Raw genomic sequence first — 25,816 nt, 5'->3', positions numbered from 1 at the left:
ATTTAGCATTGTATTCCTGAGAGTTATACGTTATTTGCCTTATTAATATGCTCAGGTAGCATATTGATATAATAGTGCTTAAAACTGTCTAAAATTATATCTTTAGATATAATATTTTCTTTAGATATAATACTTAGAAATAGTAAATATGAAAATAACATTGCTTATTATGATCACTGAGTATAGTTGATAAGTATTCAGTCTGTGGAATCGGATTTCCTAGGTTCAAATTCTAGTTTTGCCATTTATTAGCTGTGTGTCCTTGGGCAAGTTCCTTAACCTCTTACAAGGCTAAGTTTCTCTAAATATAAAACAATCATTACAATACAACCTGTGTTTTAAGACTGCTTTGTAGATTGAGTGAAATACAACAAATAAAGTCCCTTAAACAGTGCCGAACACATATGATTCTTATAATTATTGGGATTATAATTCTTTTTTGTATAGATTGCATTTATTTTATTTAGATATTTTAATATATACAGGCAATTTGTCCCTTTATTTTAACAAATCACATAATACAGAAATAATATAATATTTAATTTTCTCTCTCACTCCAGTGTTCATTTCTAATTCTAATTATTGAGCTTTATGTAGTTTCTCATATCTAAACTTTTCTCCCTTGTCCCTAAGAGCCAGAAAGCTCTGAAAGTTCTTAATATCTCCCTGAGGAAGTTCTTATTTGCTGTTTCTTAATTCATTGTTTTTTTTTTTTCTCGTCTTTTTTACCTAGTTTCTTCTGCTCTATTTTAACTGTATGTATGATTTATTGAGGAAGAATGTTTAAGGCACTAAAACGAGACAAAAAGAAAGCAAAAATCAACCCCCTCTTCTATCTCAGTCACATCTCCCGTTGGTAAAAGGAAATGTTCTTTTGATTCACTGAAAAATAAACTTTCTCAAGGAAAGGGACATCCCTCAGGCACATCCTAGGCATCCCTCAGTATGTGATGACCTTCAAAATGGAAGATAAAAGAACTGACTGCCCTTGAAGCATGACGTTTATGCAGACGAATGTGTAGATAATTATGCCCACTTGCGTATCCACCTGCTGTAGGGCAGCGTCATACATAGGGGGAAAACCAAATAAGAGTTAACAGAATCTCTTTGTTTTCTGAAACAGAAAAGCTAGCTGGCTCATCTTGGCATCAGACTTGTGTTTTGTTCTGGTTGATTTTTAGTTTATAAGAGGAATATAAGGACCTACACAAGAAACCAATTTGAAGACTTCTCTTATTGGCAAGGGGTACTTGGCATTTTTTTGAGAAGTAGGATTTTGGAGCAAAATGCTGGTTTTGGAGTCAGATAGGACTGGGTTCAAGTTGGAGTGCTGAGATTTAACAATACACTGCTGAATTTTTCGAATCTTCTGTTGCCTTATAAATAAATTGGAGAAAATAACATGGGATAATATTTATATTTAAATATATTACCATAGTGTTTGGTAGAGCATAAGCACTTGCAGATAGTCTTTAATAAATCGTAAGCAGAATCATAATTATTATTAGTATGGTGTAAAAGTAATTGCAGTTATTATAAATGGCAAAATTATAAGTAATTGCATTACTTATAAATGCAAAAACTGCAATTGCTTTTCTGCCAACCTAATATGGATAATAGTATTTTTAAGTATTTAATGTGATTAATATAAATATTTAATGTGTAATTTAATGCCCATAAAGTTATTCAATAGACAGACACTACTAAAATAGATAAAATAGTGCAGTCAGACCCATAGAATTTACTTTGCTACTTTTTTGGTTGATACAGGAAGAATGAAAATGGGTATTAAATCATTTCTAGTTATACTTTGTTATATATAGTTATATATTGTTTATACGAAATATTAATTGACATTATCCACACTTTTGGGTTTTAGGGGGAAATTATCGAAAGCTTCACAGAGTGTGACTTACAAAATCCAAAAGGAGAATTTATTTTTTTTAAATTTATACTTAAAATATGATCTATTCTTTTAAATTGCATGATTATTTCTAAAACACTATGCTTGGAAACATATAAGGGTCAGAATAGCAAAAGTAGAAAGTGTTTTTTAAGAATTTTAAAAACTGCCCATAATTTAAAGCCATATTTTTTCTCAAGCTTAAAAACTGTTTTCAGTGACAAATTGACTTCCCATTCTAAAAGTAATAATAATTATTATTTTTTTCGCAAATGAGCAATTAGACAGTGATGAACAATAGAGTGACTATTATTTAAATGAGTCTAAGAGGTCATTCAGTGATTTTGGTGTCAGTATTGCTATTTTGTGCCATATATCTGGTAGCCAACAGAGTATGAGCCATTTCTTCATCTGTAGAGATGGGTTTACATCCAAGGAATTATATAATGAATGCATGAGTTAGCGTCAGGATGCAGCAAGCACCTGAGTGGCTGAAAGAAAGATTGCCCTGGAAGAAAGTGGCCTCTGGCAATTTGAAACCCACTTCTGCTCAATCTCCATTATGGATCTTCAAAAGAAATGGTCCTCTGACCTCCCTTGCTTGGTCATATGTTTTGAAACTCAAACTTAATCTCATAACATTTAAAATGTAAGTGAATCAAAGATCAATGTCAATGTCACATTAAAAAGAGTATGTGGGATGGAGTACATACCACATAAATATTTTTACTGTAGAATATTTTTACCATAATGAAAAATCTAAGAAGCGTTGGCACCACAGATGGATCTCAGTGACCTGAGTTTGCTGTGGTCTCTATGGAGTCATGATCCCCTTTTTCTGAACAACTCCTCCAATTCTCCCTTCAAGTGCCTACTTGTTTTACTCCTGCCTTTCTGTTTAACATTATAGGGAGCCCTTAAGGACCCGGAGTCCTTATTCATTTTTAAACTTATTCTATACACATCTATATTCATTCCAGCTCTTATAACATCATATTGTTCTTTTTTAATATTATTCTTACTTCCTACTCATGTTTATGTAATTTAATACCATACACATCTACCACATTGCTTTTATATATGAGAAGCCTTGTTAATGGCTATGGGGAGATAACAAGATTGCAAGCATCTTGAAGTCTATAATAGTTATTTGGGTTTGTTCAGTCTATCTCCACAATGCCTAATACACAGAACTTACTGACTATCCTGTAATTACCAAATAGTGCCAAGACTGAAGGTGTTGTGGAAAATGCCCTGCAGTTGCAGACGTTCATTTGGTAAATAAATAAATATGAATCTAATATGCTTAGATGCTGGTAAAAGCAATCCAGAAAGTTGTACTGTTATTTAAAAAGAAGGGATTTTTGTTTTTGTTTTTATTTTCTGTCCCTCTGAAGAGGAGCAGCATCAGCTCAAGGGTTTAGTTCAGTACCAAGGGCCCGTCATCTCTTCCCATTTTCTACTTTTTCATGCTCAAGTTATCTTGTCACACTCGTTAAAGGTCTAATAAGGGAGGCAGTAAATGTTCAACAGGTTATATTAATTTACAGAATGCAACATATGCTATCCTGCCTTCGTGACTTTCTTTCCTTTCTCTGAATTCATCTTCCTTGAAATTCCAAGAAATTCATGATCATCCATCAAGTCTTATCTTCCTGGAGCTTTCTTCCATTCTCCTCCTCTGTCAGCCTATGGATCAGGTCATTCTAACAGGAGAGCATTATTCATTTTTATCTAGAGTCTCATCACTGAATGTTCTGTGTATCAGAATCCTATAATTTGGTCATCTTGGTAAAAGTGATCTGTTTTCTATATAAGTATTCTTTTAAACAGCATGATATAAGTAACTGATCATTCACAATGAGGCAATACATTCAATTATTCATATCCAACAGTCACGATAACATCATTGCTGGTCTGTTATACACACATTTCATTTCCTCAAACAACTTGAAATATTGTTTAATATTGTAATTAGCATCAAGCTTCAGACCAGTCAGACATCCTATCTGGATGATTGAACTCTAACCTGCTATACTATTCTCTACTTACACTTCCTTTTCTTTAGTTTATTGCTTTTAGCTCTCTCCCTCTTTTAGTTGCTTTTCCACTCTGCTGCTAGGTTGAACTACATTCTCAGATATGAATCCATATCTGAGAGTGTAGCCCTCCTATCTAAAATCCTCTCATTATTCATTCATCATTGATTAAAGATCTGCGTTTTCCCTCACACTACATAACAGTCTTCATGATATATTTTCTATTTTTGTCTTCGTTTTTATCTCACATCAGCCACCCCCAAAGAGAAATTCCATCCTTCAGATAGACTGCTTTGTTCTGGGGAACACCACCACTTCAATCATCACTTGTGTTTTCACATAGTCTCCCCAGTGCCCTGAGTTTGCCTGCCCACCTGGAGAAGTTCTCTTAAGACTCCCAGACACACTTCCAGATAACTTTATGCACACCACTATTACAAACATGTAACCATACCAGATTACAACATTTACTTTGCTTTCTCTTCTGTTAAACTGCCAATTCCTTTTGAATAGTTTTGCCATAACATACTAACTGGAGCATTATTTGATAGAATAAATGAATGAATATATGAATACAACAATGAATAAGTAAACAAATCAATGAACCCTGAGTCTGTCCTCAAGAATGAATTAAGTTGAGATGGGGAAATGGAGAAATAAATGATTTGTGAGTTTATAATTGACTTCTGTATGGGTCCATTTCTCTGCAATTTAGTTTCCCACTCAGTAGAATGAGACACGAGTTTCTAATTTCTCTTACAGTCTTTCTGGATGGGGCTGAATATTGATTGATTTTCATGCTGTCTCTTCACTGTTTCTTTTTACAGTTTTTTACTGAGCTTAAGATAATAAGAATTGATATTAGCTACCGTTTATTGTTATTGTGCAAAGAGTGTCTTGCTGAGAATATGTAGACATCATATTTCATCCTTATATAAATCATCCAAGGTGAATACTACTGTCCTCATTTTAACACAAGGAAACTATAACTAAAATAGGTCATGTATATGTTCCCCCAAGTTCATAATCAGGAAAAGTTAGGGTTTGGACTCAAGTTTTATATATCTATTTTCTATATTAAAACCTCTGCTGTATTACCCAATGCAGCCTGCCTACATAGTCCACCGTATTATGATAATTATTGGCATATTATCAAAGAATGATGACTTGAATCAGAAGAAGCTTCTCTACCACCAAATTCTTACGAACTTTTCTTCTTTCCACTGAACAGTTTATAATAATTTCTGGAATATACCATTTTCCACATGCACTATGTTAATGCTTTGGTGTAAAGTATTGCTTATAGAAATCATGACTGAGTTCATGAATATTCCACAAGAGAGATCAAGTTCTCATCTCAGATTATTTAATAAAATTCTGAATTTTCATCAAAATGTTCACTTTGTGGGAAGTCTTTTCTACTCTATATTTGTTTCATAGATTCCTAGGGTTTTAGCAGATCAGATTGTCAGAGGTGGGTTCATTTTGTTTCCCAAGGATGAAGACATACATATTCCAATAACCTCTAACATCGTTTGATCTTCTATTTGTTCATGCCAAATACACCTCTACGTTTACCCTCAGTTTCTTGCAAAAATAGTACATATACCGTCCGATGTGGATGAAAGAGATAGCTTGTTGATATTAATGTTTGTCTCAAAGAGTGATTATTATTGCTTTGCCATATAATGAGGTTCAAAGCTTAAATTTTAGGTTTATCATTTTTGTATCTTCGTCATTTAAATGGATGGAGAATGTACCCACACTGTAATACACAGAAAATGATTAAGAAGAAAAAAAGGCAACGGCATTTAATCTTGTTAATAGAAGAGGAGAAGGTGATCATTTGTTTCTATTTTTTTCTTGAACATATTTAAACTTGTTCTTTCACAATTTGTAGATAATGCATCTTAAATGTCAGCATTAATTTCTTACCACTATTTAAAGTTGTGCAAACTCAAAGTTGCTGTATTAAGAAGGTGACATGGGGGAAAAACCCAAATTTAGATAAATTTATAGATAATGCCTAAGCTATAATATTCGTTTGGTGTTTATTTTAACTGGAATATATATATGTGTATATATGTGTGTATATATGTGTGTGTGTGTGTATATACATATATATGTATGTATATGCACACACAGAAACACACATGCCATTTTAGGTCTTCTGTTAACATAGGTTTTAGATATGCATGGATTCACAGAATTATATGAATGATATAATATGGTTTCATATGAATGATATGGGCTTATTAATAGTGCCTATTTAAAACTTACATGTATATGATATATTTACAGATATACTACTGAATACTTTTTATAAGAAATATTGAACTTCTTAATTTACAAAGTTCTTAGTTTTAGATGGTCATATAAATGTAGTCATTAATGTAAGGGTAATTCATATTGAAATCAGTTTCTTTTTCTGTTTTAATTATGTGTTTCTAAGAAAAAACATATTAGGATGTAATATTAACTATATTACTAGTTTAACACGACTTTGAAAGGTGAAGTTAAAAATACCAAGATATAGTGTATTCTTTCTTGGTAATCCCACACAGCTCCACATCAGAGGAATACATCAATGGCATTATGTTATTCCAGGATTTTTTAAATAATATATTCTTCCCTTTTGACTTATATATAAAAACAGCACATTATGAATTATGTAAGGCTGTGTAGCATGTAAGTCAAAGTGTGTCTATGATGGTGGAAGGCGAGGCCAGAGCTCCAGGCTTTTCTAGTCCAACACACATATATTTTTGAGCAACAAGTAATGTGCAAAGTTCCCTACTAAAAATGACAGGGCTTCTAGGAGATATAAAACTTGGGAAGAAACTAATAATTATTGTATTTTTAAAAGAAAACCACAACCCAAATAATACAATTGTTATTAACATAGTAAAGTTTTAATCAACGTTTTGATTTGGAATCATTCAGTCATTTTCAGCCTCGGAGTTTAGCACTTGTTCTTCCTCTTTGAGGGCATTCTCTTATAGCCGTTTTTTCTCATTTTTATCATGCCATTTTAATCAAAATTATAAACTGATCTAGCTGTAGCCTTCTTCATTAATCCACTGTTTGAGTCCACGTCTTTGTAGCCTCTATGTTTAGAGCTCTCAGTTGTCACCTGTCCCTCAGTAACACGGAGGAAGCATAATTAATTGGAAGTTGCTAGATCAGCCACAACTCACCCTAAAAAAGTGCTTCCATTGATTTTTAGCTTTTTTTATTAAGGTTCCAATATATTGCTAAGGATTTTTCCTTACTTATAAGAAAATATGGCTATGATTTCCTCTAGTCATTAATACCTTGGGAAGGCTGTGCCTGCACCACTATGACGGTGCATTATACTGACATAATCTCCCTCTTTTTCATCACATAGAAAACATGTTATACAAAATAAATCTATGTTGCACAAAACATGCTGCATCTTTGGAAATTAAAAGTGTTGAAAATTATATTTATGCATATATGTTAATGTATAGGTTATATATATTTAAATTTGTAAGAGCACGCAAAAAAAGTCCATCTATATAACATGTAGTTTACATACTTCCTATGCTTTTTTACTTTTTTTATTATTATTATGATACTTAAGTTTTAGGGTACATGTGTACAATGTGCAGGTTTGTTACATAAGTATACATGTGCCATGTTGGTGTGCTGCACCCATTAACTCCTCATTTAAAATTAGGTATATCTCCTAATGCTATCCCTCCCCCCTCCCCCCACCCCACAACATCCCCGGTGTCTGATGTTCCCCTACCTGTGTCCATGTGTTCTCATTGTTCAATTCCCACCTATGAGTGAGAACATGCGGTGTTTGGTTTTTTGTCCTTGCGATAGTTTGCTGAGAATGATGGTTTCCAGTTTCATCCATGTCCCTACAAAGGACATGAACTCATCATTTTTTATGGCTGAATAGTATTCCATGGTGTATATGTGCCACATTTTCTTAATCCAGTCTATCGTTGTTGGACATTCAGGTTGGTTCCAAGTCTTTGCTATTGTGAATAGTGCTGCAGTAAACATATGTGTGCATTGTGTCTTTCTAGCACCATGATTTATAATCCTTTGGGTGTATACCCAGTAATGGGATCACTGGGTCAAATGGTATTTCTAGTTCTAGATCCCTGAGGAATCGCCACACTGACTTCCACAATGGTTGAACTAGTTTACAGTCCCACCAACAGTGTAAAAGTGTTCCTATTTCTCCACATCCTCTCCAGCACCTGTTGTTTCCTGACTTTTCAATGATCGTCATTCTAACTGGTGTGAGATGGTATCTCACTGTGGTTTTGATTTGCATTTCTCTGATGGCCAGTGATGATGAGCATTATTTCATGTGTTTTTTGGCTGCATAAATGTCTTCTTTTAAGAAGTGTCTGTTCATATCCTTCGCCCACTTTTTGATGGGGTTGTTTGTTTTTTTCTTGTAAATTTGTTTGAGTTCATTGTAGATTCTGGATATTAGCACTTTGTCAGATGAGTAGGTTGCAAAAATTTTCTCCCATTCTGTAGGTTGCCTGTTCACTCTGATGGTAGTTTATTTTGCTGTGCAGAAGCTCTTTAGTTTAGTTACATCCCATTTGTCAATTTTGGCTTTTGTTGCCATTGCTTTTGGTGTTTTAGACATGAAGTCCTTGCCCATTCCTATGTCCTGAATGGCATTGCCTAGGTTTTCTTCTAGGGTTTTTATGGTTTAAGGTTTAACATGTAAGTCTTTAATCCATCTTGCATTAATTTTTGCATAAGGTGTAAGGATGGGATCCAGTTTCAGCTTTCTACATATGGCTAGCCAGTTTTCCCAGCACCATTTATTAAATAGGGAATCCTTTCCCCATTGCTTGTTTTTGTCAGGTTTGTCAAAGATCAGATAGTTGTAGATATGCAGCATTGTTTCTGAGGGCTCTGTTCTGTTCCATTGGTCTATATCTCTGTTTTGGTACCAGTACCATGCTGTTTTGGTTACTGTAGCCTTGTAGTATAGTTTGAAGTCAGGTAGCGTTATGCCTCCAGCTTTGTTCTTTTGGCTTAGGATTGACTTGGCAATGCTGGATCTTTTTTGGTTCCATATAAACTTTAAAGTAGTTTTTTCCAATTCTGTGAAGACAGTCATTGGTAGCTTGATGGGAATGGCATTGAATCTATAAATTACCTTGGGCAGTATGGCCATTTTCACGATATTGATTCTTCCTACCCATGAGCATGGAATGTTCTTCCATTTGTTTATATCCTCTTTTATTTCATTGAGCAGTGGGTTGTAGTTCTCCTTGGAGAGGTTCTTCACATCCCTTGTAAGTTGGATTCCTAGGTATTTTATCCTCTTTGAAGCCATTGTGAATGGGAGTTCACTCATGATTTGGCTCTCTGTTTGTCTGTTATTGGTGTATAAGAATGCTTATGATTTTTGCACATTGATTTTGTGTCCTGAGACTTTGCTAAAGTTTCTTATCAGCTTAAGGATATTTTGGACTGAGACAATGGGGTTTTCTAGATATACAATCATGTCATCTGCAAACAGGGACAATTTGACTTTCTCTTTTCCTAATTGAATGCCCTTTATTTCCTTCTCCTGCCTGATTGCTCTGGCCAGAACTTCCAGCACTATGTTGAATAGGAGTGGTGAGAGAGGGCATCCCTGTCTTGTGCCAGTTTTCAAAAGGAGTGCTTCCAGATTTTGTCCATTCAGTATGATATTGGCTGTGGGTTTGTCATAGATAGCTCTTATTATTTTGAGATATGTCCCATGAATACCTAATTTATTGAGAGTTTTTATCATGAAGAGTTGTTGAATTTTATCAAAGGCCTTTTCTGCATCTATTGAGATAATCATGTGGTTTTTGTCTTTGGTTCTGTTTATATGCTGGATTACATTTATTGATTTTCATATGTAGAACCAGCCTTGCATCCCAGGGATGAAGCCCATTTGATCATGGTGGATAAGCTTTTTGATGTGTTGCTGGATTCAGTTTGCCTGTATTTTATTGAGGATTTTTGCATCAATGTTCATCAAGGATATTGGTCTGAAATTCTCTTTTTTTGTTGTGTCTCTGCCAGGCTTTGGTATCAGGATGATGCTGGCCTCATAAAATGAGTTAGGGAGGATTCTCTCTTTTTCTATTGATTGGAATAGTTTCAGAAGGAATGGTACCAGTTCCTCCTGGTACCTCTGATAGAATTTGGCTGTGAATCCATCTGGTCCTGGACTTTTTTTGGTTGGTAAACTATTAATTATTGCCTCAATTTCAGAGCCTGTTATTGGTCTATTCAGAGATTCAATTTCTTCCTGGTTTTGTCTTGGGAGAGTGTGTGTGTCCAGGAATTTATCCATTTCTTCTAGATCTTCTAGTTTATTTGCGTAGAGTTGTTTGTAGTATTCTCTGATGGTAGTTTGTATTTCTGTGGGGTCAGTGGTGATATCCCCTTTGTCATTTTTTATTGCATTTATTTGATTCTTCTCTCTTTTCTTCTTTATTAGTCTTGCTAGCAGTCTATCAATTTTGTTGATCTTTTCAAAAAACCAACCCCTGGATTCATTGATTTTTTGAAGAGGAGTTTTTTGTGTCTCTATTTCTTTCACTTCTGCTCTGATCTTAGTTATTTCTAGCCTTCTGCTAGCTTTTGAATGTGTTTGCTCTTGCTTTTCTAGTTCTTTTAATTGTGATGTTAGGGTGTCAATTTTAGATCTTTCCTGCTTTCTCTTGTGGGCATTTAGTGCTATAAACTTCCCTCTACACACTGCTTTAAATATGTCCCAGAGATTCTGCTATGTTGTGTCTTTATTCTCGTTGGTTTCAAAGCACATCTTTATTTCTGCCTTCATTTCGTTATGTACCCAGTAGTCACTCAGGAGCAGGTTGTTCAGTTTCCATGTAGTTGAGTGGTTTTGAGTGAGTTTCTTAATCCTGAGTTCTAGTTTGATTGCACTGTGGTCTGAGAGACAGCTTGTTATAATTCCTGTTCTTTTACATTTGCTGAGGAGTGTTTCACTTCCAACTATGTGGTCAATTTTGGAATAGGTGTGGTGTGGTGCTGAAAAGAATGCATATTCTGTTGATTTGGGGTGGAGAGTTCTGTAGATGTCTATTAGGTCCGCTTGGTGCAGAGCTGAGTTCAATTCCTGGATATCCTCATTAACTTTCTGTCTCGTTGATCTGTCTAATGTTCACAGTGGGGTTTAAAGTCTCCCATTATTATTGTGCGGGAGTCTAAGTCACTTTGTAGGTCACTAAGGACTTGCTTTATGAATCTGGTTGCTCCTGTATTGAATGCATATATATTTAGGATAGTTAGTTCTTCTTGTTGAATCAATCCCTTTACCATTGTTTAATTTCCTTCTTTGTCTCTTTTGATCTTTGTTGGTTTAAAGTCTGTTTTATCCGAGACTAGGATTGTAACCCCTGCCTTTTTTTGTTTTCCATTTGCTTGGTACATCTTCCTCCATCCCTTTATTTTGAGCCTGTGTGTGTCTCTGCACGTGAGATGGGTTTCCTGAATACAGCACACTGATGGGTCTTGATTCTTTATCCAATTTGCCAGTCTGTGCCTTTTAATTGGAGCATTTAGCCCATTTACATTTAAGGTTAGTATTGTTATGTGTGAATTTGATCCTGTCATTGTGATGTTAGCTGGTTATTTTCCTAGTTATTCAATGCAGTTTCTTCCTAGCCTTGATGGTCTTTACAATTTGGCATGTTTTTGCAGTGGCTGGTACCGGTTGTTCCTTTCCATATTTAGTGCTTCCTTCAGGAGTTCTTTTAGAGCAGGCCTGGTATTGACAAAATCTCTCAGCATTTGCTTGTCTGTAAAGTATTTTATTTCTCTTTCATGTATGAAGCTTAGTTTGGCTGGATATGAAATTCTGGGTTGAAAATTCTTTTCTTTAAGAATGTTGAATATGGATCCCCACTCTCTTCTGGCTTGTAGAGTTTCTGCTGAGAGATCAGTTGTTAGTCTGATGGGCTTCCCTTTGTGGGTAACTCGACCTTTCTCTCTGGCTGCCTTTAACATTTTTTCCTTCTTTTCAACTTTGGTGAATCTGACAATTATGTGTCTTGGAATTGCTCTTCTCGAGGAGTATCATTGTGGTGTTCTCTGTATTTCCTGAATGTGAATGTTGGCCTGCCTTGCGAGATTGGGGAAGTTCTCCTGGATAATATCCTGCAGAGTGTTTTCCAACTTGGTTCCATTCTCCCCGTCACTTTCAGGTACATCAATTAGATGTAGATTTGTTCTTTTCACATAGTCCCATATTTCTTGGAGGCTTTGTTCATTTCTTTTTATTCTTTTTTCTCTAAACTTCTCTTCATGCTTCATTTCATTCATTTTGTCTTCCATTGCTGATACCCTTTCTTCCAGTTGATCACATCGGTTACTGAGGCTTGTGCATTCGTCACGTAGTTCTCGTGCTGTGGTTTTCAGCTCCATCAGGTCCTTTAAGGACTTCTCTACATTGGTTATTCTAGTTATCCATTTGTCTAATTTTTTTTTCAAAGTTTTTAACTTCTTTGCCATTGGTTTGAACTTCCTCCTTTAGCTCAGAGTAGTTTGATCTTCTGAAGCCTTCCTCTCTCAACTCATCAAAGTCATTCTCCATCCAGCTTTGTTCCGTTGCTGGTGAGGAATTGCGTTCCTTTGGAGGAGGAGAGGCGCTCTGATGTTTAGAGTTTCTGGTTTTTCTGCTCTGTTTTTCCCCATCTTTGTGGTTTTATCTACCTTTGGTCTTTGATGATGGTGATGTACAGATGGGTTTTTGGTGTGGATGTCCTTTCTGTTTGTTAGTTTTCCTTCTAACAGTCAGGACCCTCAGCTGCAGGTCTGTTGGAGTTTGCTGGAGGTCCATTCCAGACCCTGTTTGCCTGGGTATCAGCAGCGGTGGCTGCAGAACAGCAGATACTGGTGAACCGCAAATGCTGCTGCCTGATCATTCCTCTGGAAGTTTTGTCTCAGAGGAGTACCCGGCCGTGTCTGGTGTCAGTCCTCCCCTACTGGAGTGTGCCTCCCAGTTAGGCTACTTGGGGGTCAGGCACCCACTTGAGGAGGCAGTCTGCCCGTTCTCAGATCTCAATCTGCGTACTGGGAGAACCACTGCTCTCTTCAAAGCTCTCAGACAGGGACATTTAAGTCTGCAGAGGTTATTGCTGTCTTTTGTTTGTCTGTGCCCTGCCCCCAGAGGTGGAGCCTACAGAGGCATGCAGGCCTCCTTGAGCTGTGGTGGGCTCCACCCAGTTCAAGCTTCCTGGCCGCTTTGTTTACCTACTCAAGCCTGAGCAATGGCAGGCGCCCCTCCCCCAGCCTCACTGCTGCCTTGCAGTTTGATCTCAGACTTCTGTGCTAGCAATGAGCAAGGCTCCATGGGCATAGGACCCTCTGAGCCAGGTGCAGGATATAATCTCCTGGTGTGCCATTTGTGAAGCCCATCAGAAAAGCACAGTATTAGAGTGGGAGTGACCTGATTTTCCAGGTGCCATCTGTCACCCCTTTCTTTGACTAGGAAAGGGAATTCCCTGACCCCTTGCACTTCCCGGGTGAGGCCATGCCTCGCCCTGCTTCGGCTCATGCATGGTGCACTGCACCCACTGTCCTGCACCCACTGTCTGGCACTCCCCAGTGAGATGAACCTGGTACCTCAGTTGAAAATGCAGAAATCACCCATCTTCTGCATCACTCACGCTGGGAGCTGTAGACTGGAGCTGTTCCTATTTGGCCATCTTGGGTCCCTTTTTTTTTTTTTTTTTTTTTTTTGGATACACAGTCTCATTCCTGTCACCCAGGCTGGAGTGCAGTGGTGCGATCTTGGCTCACTGCAACCTCTGCCTCCTGGGTTCAAGCTATTCTCCTGCTTCAGCCTCCCGAGTAGCTAGGATTACAGGTGCCCATCACCACGCCTGGCTAATTTTTGTACTTTTAGTGGAGATGAGGTTTTGCCATGTTGGCCAGACTGTTCTCAAACTCCTGACCTCAGGTGATCTGCCTGCGTTGGCCTCCCAAAGTGCTCGATTACAGGTGTGAGCCACCACACTCGGCCCTTCCTATGCTTTTATAAAAACTTGTACTCTCACAGCGTTATGATTACAACAGGGCAGATATTCTAATCCCCATTTTTGCAGGTGAGGACACTTGAGGGACAGAATTGATGAGCAATATGCCTCATGTTGGACATCTACTAAGAAGTGAAAACTCAGCAACAATGTGCAATACAAGCTTTTATTACTTTTCCCCCCCAAAAAATTCTAGGGATAAAGGAATTTGAAATATGTGGTGTAAATTCAGAAAAAGACCCATAATTAGAACTTAATAAATAAAAGAGATTTTTTAACACCTTAAATTTATAATCTTATTCTGGCTAAGAATTCAAATTTCCTTTTGCATTGAGGATATAATTGCTTATATGCCAAAGGTATAAGTGAATATTTTGTTGAGGTCAACTTTTATAATTGTGTTCTCTCAAAAAACTGGTGTTATTTATCTATCTACGGTTTATAATTTCTTTACCTCTATATGTCAGTTTACTAAGTTGCAAAATAGTTCTGCTAATGCCTGCTCATACTTAGTACTATAATCATTATTATTTCTATTTAACTGATGCAAAAACTAAGCTAAGATGTAAAATTCCCTATGTTTATATAACCACACTTTCCAGTTGACAAATGGATTTTTAGAATGCAGGTAAAGGATTATATAGTTAGAAAACCAGTATCGTGTCACCACCATACATTACTGAAGGTGTCAGGATGCCCTACCAAGGATGAAATACAGGTTGAAAGTTAGTAATAATTAGCGTCCATTCCTGTATTATCAATCCATTGCACAGATATGTATCCCTTGATATGTAGCCCATGTATTGTCAGCCTCAGTACTGTACTCACTACGTTCCCATGCTGAATTGCCCACTCCTTGAAAAAATACGGAAATCTAAGTTTGTTGTGGAGATTGTTACCTGCTTCTTTTTTAAAGATACACACACTTTGTTCTGTTTTTTATATAAATTGCCCCCCCGACCCCCGGTTCCTGAAGCAAGCATGTAGAATATTTTCCATGATCATATCCAAAGTGGACTTGCTGCATAGGAGAGTCACATTGCAGTTTTGTGCACATGAAAAATGAGATAAATTCTCCTGTCTTTGGTGTGTTTATAAAATGTGCTAAGCTTTCTTTTAACCATGAATAATTTAGGTATGACCCTTTCTAAGTGCAAGAGAATAAATCAAATGCTATCCTAGCTCTGTGATGATATAGCTATTTGCAGCAACTGAAAGAAAAGATCATCAAAGCCTCTTCCCTTTCTACTTACTCACCCATACTGTTAGAAATTATCTCAAATGAAAATTGGCCAAAAGATAAGAATTAATGTAGTAAGACTTTGACAGCAAAGATGATTAGGAGATTGGACATTCCTTCCATTTTATTGAACAATTTCTGGCTAGGAGATGTCCCGGAGGTCCTTGTCTATTGGTTCTATTCTTATATTTTCATGTGCTGTCTAAGATGTTTATCCTGAGGTTAATTTTGTGTGGATAATGCTAACAGTCCATTTTTGAGTTTTAGAACTGGCTCATTAATACCCATGCTGTTCAGTGTTTCAACTTGTATAACAATAAGGCTTTCATTTTTTGGATTTGTACTATAGTACAAATAACTTCATTTAAACAACTGGACTCTGTTTTTTCTTCATTATTCTCATGATGGTCATTATGCAGTTTTTACATCAGGCTAAGGAGACAATCTGTGGCTTTCATTCAAGATAAAGAGCAAAATAGTATCAAATTCCCTTCAAGACAAGGAAGAGTGCCTTTGGCCGATAATAGTTGATCATGACATGAGGAAAACTATTTCATTAAAAATAGGAGAGAGAAAAAAGGGAGAAGTAGGAGGAAGGCTAGGGGAGAGATCCAAAAAGTGATTCAATTTTATTAATGCAAAACACCCAAACTTGGAGATCAAGAAAAAAAATAACATTAAAACATCAAATATATGTTTTTTTAATTCTTTAAAAACACAAAAAATTCTGATTGAGGAAAAACATTAAATGCATTTTTCAGGTTTATCTGAAGTCACAGATAACAATATTAATGACGCTAAAATGTACTGAACAGACCCACATATGAATAAGTGAAAATACTTAAGAATTTTTTTCTTTAAAATCAAACTATAACTGAGTTCAGAGGCACTCTGGATTTTAGCAGTTTAAAAGCAATCATTGTTACTAATCTAACTGTGAAGAAGCTCATAAGATACCTTTAACATATGGATAATAAAATTGCAAAAGTGACAGACACTTGTTCAAGAGATACATGCTGAGCATCATAAACATGTGTGAAAGGCACAATATTTCTTTTCCATTTGTATGGCTATGTAACTATAATTCAAGTCAGCAAAGATTTAGTTATGTGACATAGAAACTATTAGAATAATAAAGAGATTTTAAAATTATGTGTATTTGTGCAAATAGACTAGAGGTCAAGAACACTTTGATGACATAAACCACCTTCCCTGAGAAATTATGTTCCTGAATAAGAGTGCAAGAATTATTGATGCAGAGTTGCATAGAAATAGCCAGATTTGGGTGGCTCAGCTTCTACAAGAGGAATGGAAGGGGAAAGGTCGAGTCCCAAAGTGTTGTCCAGAACTAGGTTAATAATATTGAACACCTATACCAAGGACCAGGCATTTTACGAAGCTACATATAGAATCTCATTTAATCCCTGCCATAACTCTACTGGGTAGACGCTATTATCACCCTCTATACCAAATTAAAAGCAAACTTAGGCATAGGTGTCTAAAGCCACTGGACGTGGGCTCAACTCAGTTTGATTTGATCCCCATATCACCTGTACCTTTTCACAGTGACATGCTTACTTCTTTATAAAGTCTAGGTCATGAATGCAGGCAACTTTTCTAAAGGTTTGACAATGGACAAAGTCTGAGAATAAAAATAGATGAGTACAAGTGAGTTGGAGATTAGTACAGTTTGAAAATTTAATTTATGAACAGAATTTTTTATACATTATCAGGTAGCCTTCATCATAATCACTGCCAGAAAGAAAAATCTTAGAACTGGGAGATAGGGTCTTGGTAGCAGCATGAACAACCTTGATCGTATCAAATGCTTTCTGGGTTATGACTTATAAAAAAAGGAATTCAACCAAAAGCTACACTGTAAATAAACTAGGGTGAGGAGTTTGAAGATTATCTTAACAATATCCCTAATGGAAGAAGACAGGAATGTGGACAAGAAACAGTTCTCTGGTAGGAAAAAAAAAAATGTAATTCCTTACATGATGAAGTAAATACAGTGTATGAGAAAGTTCATTCAGCCATTCTTCATGTAGGAAAATCCATCCATCTATGAGAAGAAATTTAAAAATAATAAAGAGATAAATAGAAGGAATTGGCCCAAGAGGCCCTTAGCCAATATGTGGATCGATGTGTACATACTGCTTGAAAGAGGGCAAACTTCATTATACTTTAGATATACATATGCTGCAACTAAATCATCATGGATTATAAATCTCCATAAAGTAAATTTTTAATTAAACCAAGGCAAATATTGTTTGAAGCTACTATCCTATGTTAATCTCATATTCTACCTGAAATGAATTGTCATGAAGAATAAAATGGAAGCACTGATAGTTGATTATGCTTCAGCATATAAGGTAATATTATTCTTTGCATGCTGTTTCCTTTTCCTTACCTTGATTTTTATTCTGTTCTTTACTCCTCCTTTCACATTCTTTTTAAATTCATAATACCTACAATTAAATTGCAACCCTTGGTTCTCAAGGATTCTAGCTCTCAAAAAGGTACTCATGCAACTGAGTGAACCTGTTGTAGGCCTAGAAAGAGCGATGAACTGAGATGACTATAAAGCAATTCTCTCTATGTCCCCTCTTTCCACTGCCCCAGTGGACACAGATACGCAGCTGACAAATTCTGCCATGCTTTCAACTGGTCGTCAGAAGTCCTCTCATTAGAATAATATTCTTCCTTCCATTTATTATAACTAAAGCTTTACTGATAAGGATAAGAGCTTTCAAAAACGTACTTTTAATGGGGTGCGGTGTCTCACGCCTGTAATCCCAGCACTTTGGGAGGCCGAGGCAGGCGGATCACGTGGTCAGGAGATCGAGACCATCCTGGCTAACATGGTGAAACCTCGTCTCTACTAATAATACAAAAAATTAGCCAGGCGTGGTGGCGGGAGCCTGCAGTCCCAGCTACTCGGGAGGCTGAGGCAGGAGAATTGCTGAACCCAGGAGGCGGAGTGGCAGTGAGCCAAGATCGCGCCACTGCACTCCAGTCCGGGCAACAAAGCGAGACTCCATCTCAAAAAAAAAAAAAAAGAATGTACTGCCTTGATAATTTGTGATCTTAACTATTTAAAACCAAATATTACTTAACAATGAAAACAATAAATAAAAATAAAAAGAACGATTAATTGCTCAAGGTACCTCAGCAGATTGATAATGAAATCAAGGACTAAAACCTTAGTCTTCTGAATATAAATTCAACCCTCTTTTTAGAATTTAATTGAAACACTTTGTGAACCCGATCAAACATGTAGTTTGAACAAATCTCTTCACTTTAATCCAGTTTTGGTATAAATGATGTTTTGTTATGTCATAAAGAGGTGACTTGTTCTGTCATTTAAAAAATCTGTTGAGTATTGTTTTATTCTATTTTTCTATATTTTATTAGATTGTGAACTCAACCATACAGACACATTCAGTGTTGAAGGTATAGAAATAGATGAGGATTCTGCCCTCAAAGACCTTAACTTCTAAGAAAAGTTTGCAGTCTTAATTTGATTCTGCTGCTTGTGTTAGGAAATAGACAAGTTTCATATTGCTATGACCTTTTCACTGCTTCAAACAGATGGAATTGTTCTTTTCACCACAAATTTCAACAAAGTCATATGTCCCCACTCTCAACCTTGAAACACCCTTCTTACTGTGAATCCCCAAAGATTTCTGAGATAGAGATAAAAAAGCAAAATTGTGTAGAAGGAAAATGAGGGAGACACTCAGAAAGAAACAAAAATAACTAAATCAATTGGAGCTCAGCAATCTTGCACAGCCAATACACATATGAGTCGTGGTACCCATTTATTATAAGATAGATGATTTGTCTGTAGTACATTCTGTGTGGTTATCCCTAGCACCAAATGTATTGCTATTCCTCCCTTACTGAATAAGTACTCTTTGCTTCGCTTTATTTATAAGTCTAGTATTTTCTGCTCAACACTTTGTGAACGAGTAATGTCTCTCATTTTCCTGCACATGCCTGGTTTGTTCCTTATAATGTCAATGATTAGCATCACAATCCATGTTCTTCTAAGTGTATGTTGAAATAGATATGCCTATATTGTGTACCAAAGAAAAAGAAACAACACCCAATTAGATCACAGAAATGGGTTCAAAGTCTTTGGTTCATAATGAATTGATACCACTTCGTGATCTAACATTTAAACCTTGAAAAGACTAGGTTAAACTTTAAAATGGCAATTAAGAGAAAAGAACAAAAGAGTGAAATTGTAGTTTTCTTCTATGAGTGTAGCAATAATGAGTAAAGGATTGTTTTAAAAAACCTGTAGCCATTTACTAATTGTGAGTTTGAAAACTGTGCCTTATTTTAAACCCTATCTTAAAATAATTTATTTGCCTGCCATAAAATGTCTGACTTATTTACATTTTAACTAAACATAACTTAGTTGTGAACTTCTAAAATCGCTGTGAAAAAGGCAATGTGTCATATGTATATTGGAAAGTTATATCTTCTAAATAAACAAAACATCTTATGTTGCCTTAGCACTGCGGCCAGAGTTTGAAGGTGAACAATCCTGCCTTAAAAGTTAAGGACACTCTGGTGATCACTCCAAGGGTCTGTTGATTGCACTTTTTTTATATCCTTGTAAAACTTTAGATTTCATTGGTCCATCTAGAAAATGGAAGTACCTCTGACATAATAGCTCATATTACATAGCAATTATGCTTTATCCATAGATATTGTGCATTTAATTACTGTACAACTAGCCAAAATTCTTTACATAGTTCTCCATTTTAAAGTGTAACTTAAAGAAATATGCTCAATATAAGCAAAATTATCTTCAAGTAAAAGAATAAAAAACAGTTGTTATTGTCCTATAAATCTAATCATGTTTTTGCTCATTATACTTCATAAAGTATTTTCAAATGCCTTATGCCATTAATGCTTACAAAATGTCTTTGAGGAAAACACAGTAGTATTTGCCATCATTATAGACACAGACTGAGTCCTAGTGTTTCAGTTATTTTTGCCTATGTTCGTAGTAAAGTTGAGATTCAACCGTGGTATTTTTACTCAGCTTAGTATTCAAAGGTGAAGTTCATCTTTGGTACCTGTTCTTTGTGAATCAAAATATTTGCAATAAATCCACAAGCTTCAAAATACAGTGTCTTTACATAAACTCAAGTCTTTTTAAGTCGTTTGCATTTTAAACTTCATCTATTTTCCCTGAAGAAGGTCTACTTCAACATGCATTGGCTGTGTCCTATGCATACTAGAAATTATGCTAGGCATGATTCATGCTAGTTCTCAAATGTTAAACAAACTGTATCAGGATCAACTGGGCAACTGAAGACAAAACAAAACAAAACAACAACAAAAAAACCCAGCAATTCCAGGCTTACTTCTGAATGAAGATATTAGACTTCTAGGTTACAGCATGGGGATATGGGTAGTAACAAATTTCAAATTATCTGATCAAGAGCCAAGGTTGCATAAATTAAAATACATTTAAAAAGAAGATATAAAAGAAAAGAAAAAATATCTAGGTGGCAAACACTGTGGAAAGACAAGGCATATTTAGATTTGAATCACTGAAGATCACATTAAATGAGTGATTTAGAAAAGAATGGAGGAGAGTTGTGATTCATTAATTTCTATGGCACAGTTTATTTACGGTGTTTCTTTATTATATTATAATACATCTCATAATCCACATAACAGAAAACTTACTCCCAAAAAGATTTACTAAATTTTGGAAATATGGAGTGCATGACATAATGGATCTTAAGTGCTTAGACCACAGAAGGCATTTATATTAGTTTGCTAGGACCACCATAACTAAATATCACTGACTGGATATCTTAAACAATGGAAATTAATTTTCTTACAGCTCTGAAGGCTAGAAGTCAAAGATCAATGTGCCAGCAGGATTGGTTATTTCTGAGGGCTCTCCTTGGGTTGCAGAAAACCACCCTCTTTGCACCTCTTCATATGGTAGTCCCACTGTACCTGTGCACCTCTCGGATCTTTTGTGTGTCCAAATTTCCTCTTCTTTAATGGGCACCAGTCAGATTGAATTACAGCCCACGTTTGTGGTTTCACTTTAACTTAGTTACCTTTTTAAAGGACCTATCTCCAAATATAGTCACAATCCAAGCAACTGGGTGTTAGGGATTCAACATATAAATTTTGGAGAGCACAATTCAGCCCCTGACAGCTTTTAATAAATTTTAGTTGCTCTGTGTTTTGTCTGATTCTCTACTTACTTCTTTATGTAACTTTCTGGTTCCACAAAACCTCTGTATCTGCTCAGTTTTATTTGTTGCTGAGAACTTATTTGCTGTAGTAAATCTAATAACCTAAAACTTGTTATTGGAGATGGTTTGTGTATTGGGGCTTCTAGATAAACATTTACATAAAGAGGAAGGCAGGAGAGTTTGGTGTTTTTAACCTAGGGTGGGAATTTCTCACAGGTTGGCCAACTAACAATGGAGATCCTTTCAGGGTTGGATGTTTAAATGGTCTTCAAATCTATCACATGCACAACTGCCTGTTGGAACTATACCTAGGTATGGATCTAGATACTCCATGTGATTGTTTCAGAGTCTGATTTTTTACTTTTTCTGTATTCTAGAAAATAAACTAATAAATATTTTAAGCTGACATTTTAAAATTGTACCTTCTTTTCCCTCTGGAAAGAACATTCATGCTTTATTATTTGTGTGTCTTTCTTTCCTTCGAACTTTCAAATTTTTCAGACATATATATCTATGCTTCTTCTTGCTGTCAACTTTAGTGATAAAAAAAAGAATTTTTCTCACTGCTTGTTCAAATTTTCTTCGGTGAGAATTCCACCACAAAAACAAACAAATGAACAAAACAATTCAGGAAATACTAATGCAGTTTTTTTTTAAGTTTAACATTATGTGTGGTTGCACATTTCCTGTTAAATTATTATCAACTTTTCATAATTGGTGCTGCCCTTCAGCCCTTGGAAGCCATTTGCAAGACATTTCTAAAACACTCTGGAAGAAATCCGATAAAGATAGACCTGTCTACCAACTTGACATTCATTCTTTAGAAATGCCTTTGGGAAAGTACCATCCATTTTATTCATTTTTCCCCATTGAGAAATGAGCTAAACTAATTTCTACTGCAATGTTAAGTCATACTTTCATTTCGTTCAGGGAACTTTTCAATTATAGTTTTACGAAGGAAAATACAATTTTACAAAGGAAAATTGTAATTTTACCTTCAGGTTTATTATCAAGAATTAACAGAAATTTTAATAGCCAGCACAGTTCTTTCCCATTACTTAACTTGTGCGTATGAAAGCTAAAATTTCTACCAGATTTTCAATTGCTCTTGTTTTGGTCCAATATGTTGGTATTTGCAGGGATGAAGAACCAGGAGGCCAGTTGGTTACAGATAAGTTCCATATTGACTGGGATTCCGTACTCATTGACATGGATAAAGTCATTGTAGCAAGATTTGATGGCAGAGGAAGTGGATTCCAGGGTCTGAAAATTTTGCAGGAGATTCATCGAAGATTAGGTTCAGTAGAAGTAAAGGACCAAATAACAGCTGTGAAGTAAGTGGGTGCACATTTTTCTTCTCTGTTTTCAGTAATGGCAGAGTCTAGGTATATGACATGTAATATTACTAACCCTGACTCAAGGCTTCTGTTTTAGTGATCGAGCAATTTTGTAAGTTAATCATAAAGCCTATTTCATTTTTTTCAAGTACCTGTCACCCTTAGTGCTATAATAAAATAATTCTCATATTTCCCCTCTGGAATTAAAATTTACTTTGGATTTATGAAAGTCGGATACATTTTAATTATACCACTATATTATTTGTTTACAGTAATCCACAATGTCTGTTGTATCCTCAGTTAATCACAATTCTTGAAGTTTCACAGATACCATTATCACACTGGCATGAATGTGTGACCTAAGAAAGTTAGTGGGTTCTTTATAATAGCACACAGAAACCAGATATGATATTGTTCAAATGTAGATGTTGATTCAGTAGGCCTGGAATGGGGCCCAGGCTTCTGCATTTATAACAAGCTTTCAGGTGATACCAAACTACTAGGCCATCACTTTGAGTAGCAAGATTGTGGAGTATATGACCCTTATACATGAATAGAGCTATAGTTAGTGAAGCATTTCTAGTCATTAGCTGTTGTTTTCTATGTATGCATGCCAACTATATATTTGTATATTCATTTAACTCACAAAGATATAACTATTGTTTTTGTTTTCATTGCAGATTTTTGCTGAAACTGCCTTACGTTGACTCCAAAAGATTAAGCATTTTTGGAAAGGTAAATAGTAGAAATGCTGGATCCATCTTTCTATGTATGTCTGTGTTATGTAATATCCTATTACACATTCACAGGAGGCCAGTTGGTTACAGATAAGTTCCATATTGACTGGGATTCATACTTATTAACATGGAAAACCTCACTGTAGCAAGATTTGATAGCAGAGGAAGTGGATTCCAGAGTCTGAAATGTATATATATAATACATGTATACATACATACATATATGTGTTGTTTGTACGTATACATATGTAATTACATGCTTCATTATATTACGATTCCCTGCATTATCCTTTAAAAATATAATAGCATAATTAGTATTATATACAGTCAGTCATTTGTTAATTCAGTTATTGGGCAGTTAGTTGGCACCTGGTGTTAGAAGTAGAGAAACAACAGGACAAAAGGGGGGTTTGTTTTCGTGAAGCTTGTGTTCCAGAGAGGGGAAACAGTAAAGAGGTAAATGAAAAACACAATTTCATATAGTAATAAGCCTCATAAAGAAAACAAAGAAACACTGATACATAAAAGGTAACTGCAGAAGTGGCCAGTGTCATTAGATTGAGTGGTCAATTTAGGACTCTCTGATGAGGTTATATTTAAACCTATACCTAAATAACAAATGGAAGCTGGTCAAATAAATCTCTTGAAGCAGAATATTCTCCACAGAAAAAAACTAGCAAGTATCGCAATCTTAGGAAAACAGACACAGGCTTAGAAACTAGGAAATGACCAGTGTGCATAATTACGTCAGCTGTGCTCTCTGCACGGTATTTACTTATTGCAGTAACTGATATGTCAGATTCAACATTATTTTGACAGTGGGAAAATAGACCTCATATAGATACTTACTGAGTTTGTTTTTTATTTTTGTTTTTTGTTTTGTTTTTTTGAGACGGAGTCTCACTCTGTTGCCAGGCTGGAGTGTAATGACGCGATCTGGGCTCACTGCAACCTCCACCTCCTGGGTTCCCCGGGTTCAAGCGATTCTCCTGCCTCAGCCTCCTGAGTAGCTGGGACTACAAGCAAGTACCACCGAGCCCAGCTAATTTTTGTATTTTCAGTAGAGACGGGGTTTCACCATGTTGGCCAGATGGTCTCGATCTCTTGACCTCTTGATCCGCCCACCTCAGCCTCCCAAAGTGCTGGGATTACAGGTGTGAGCCACCGTACCCAGCCTACTGGGCTTGTTTTTAGCACATCAGTGGACAATATATTATAAAGGTAAAAAGGCCGGGCGCGGTGCCTCACGCCTGTAATCCCAGCACTTTGGGAGGCCGAGGCAGGCCAATCATGAGGTCAGGAGATCGAGACCATCCTGGCTAACACGGTGAAACCCTGTCTCTACTAAAACTACAAAAAATTAGCCAGGCGTGGTGGTGGGCGCCTGTAGTCCCAACTACTCGGGAGGCTGAGGTAGGAGAACGGCATGAACCCGAGAGGCAGAGCTTGCAGTGAGCCGAGATGGCACCACTGCACTCCAGCCTGGGCAACAGAGCAAGACTCCGTCTCAAAAATAAAATAAAATAAAAAGATGAAAGGAAAACGGAGACCTTGAACTATTTTAGTTTAGAAATAAAGCAAATTATTGATGTTCATGGATTTAAACATATGATATTTTCTACTATTCATAAGTAACCTAGAGATCCATGACATAAAATAACTGGTAACTTTAATTGGGGCGTAAATTTTAGTGGTACACAATGATAGGTGGGTGTATCAAAAACCACTTAACAAATGAGTAAAATACAAATCAGTGCAAATCACGACCATCCTCTCTCCACTTCAAACATCTGCAGTGTACCATGCCTTTGCAGTATTCTACTCTTGTTGTCAGCAATATTCAACAATAAGTAAAAATATTTTCTGAGCATTGCTCCTCCAACATAACACAAACAAGTAAATAACTGAAAGTGCATCCCTAGTAGTAAAGAATAGTTTTTCATTTTTTTGTTTTTGTTTTTTTTTAAAGGAAAACATCTAAGAAAGTGATCATCCCAAAGAAATGGAAACCCTAGATATATTAAAAAGTGAAATGAAATCCTGTCTCAGACTAAAGCACTGTTAAGCCTTAGGGACATTTTGCTAGGTGAAGATAGCCAGTCACAGAAGGACAAATACTGTATAATTCTACTTATTACATGAGGTATCTAGGGTGGTTGAGTTCATGAAAAAAAAAAAGAGTGAAATGGCGGTTACCGGGGTTTGAGGGGAGAGGAAAAAGGGAAGTTGTTTTTTAACAGATATATAATAATGACAAGAATGTAAACTA

General features: G+C 36.1%; 1 protein-coding gene across 5 annotated transcripts in view; it reads left to right on the top strand.

Annotated features, from left to right (window-relative positions):
- DPP10 (dipeptidyl peptidase like 10) overlaps positions 1–25,816 on the top strand; it is a 1,432,672-nt gene that overhangs the window by 1,378,148 nt on the left and 28,708 nt on the right. For all 5 annotated transcript variants that reach the window (XM_063631313.1, XM_055262569.2, XM_055262570.2 and 2 more), the window contains 2 exons: positions 22,613–22,807; positions 23,491–23,545. In XM_063631313.1, the coding sequence (XP_063487383.1) occupies positions 22,613–22,807; positions 23,491–23,545 (250 nt within the window). The remainder of the gene's footprint in view (positions 1–22,612; positions 22,808–23,490; positions 23,546–25,816) is intronic.

The sequence above is a fragment of the Symphalangus syndactylus genome, chromosome 22 (genome assembly GCF_028878055.3).
Source record: "Symphalangus syndactylus isolate Jambi chromosome 22, NHGRI_mSymSyn1-v2.1_pri, whole genome shotgun sequence".
Classification (NCBI taxonomy): domain Eukaryota; kingdom Metazoa; phylum Chordata; class Mammalia; order Primates; family Hylobatidae; genus Symphalangus; species Symphalangus syndactylus.
The sequence above is the reverse complement of the archived record's forward strand: the minus strand, read 5'-3'. Positions and strand labels throughout refer to the sequence as shown.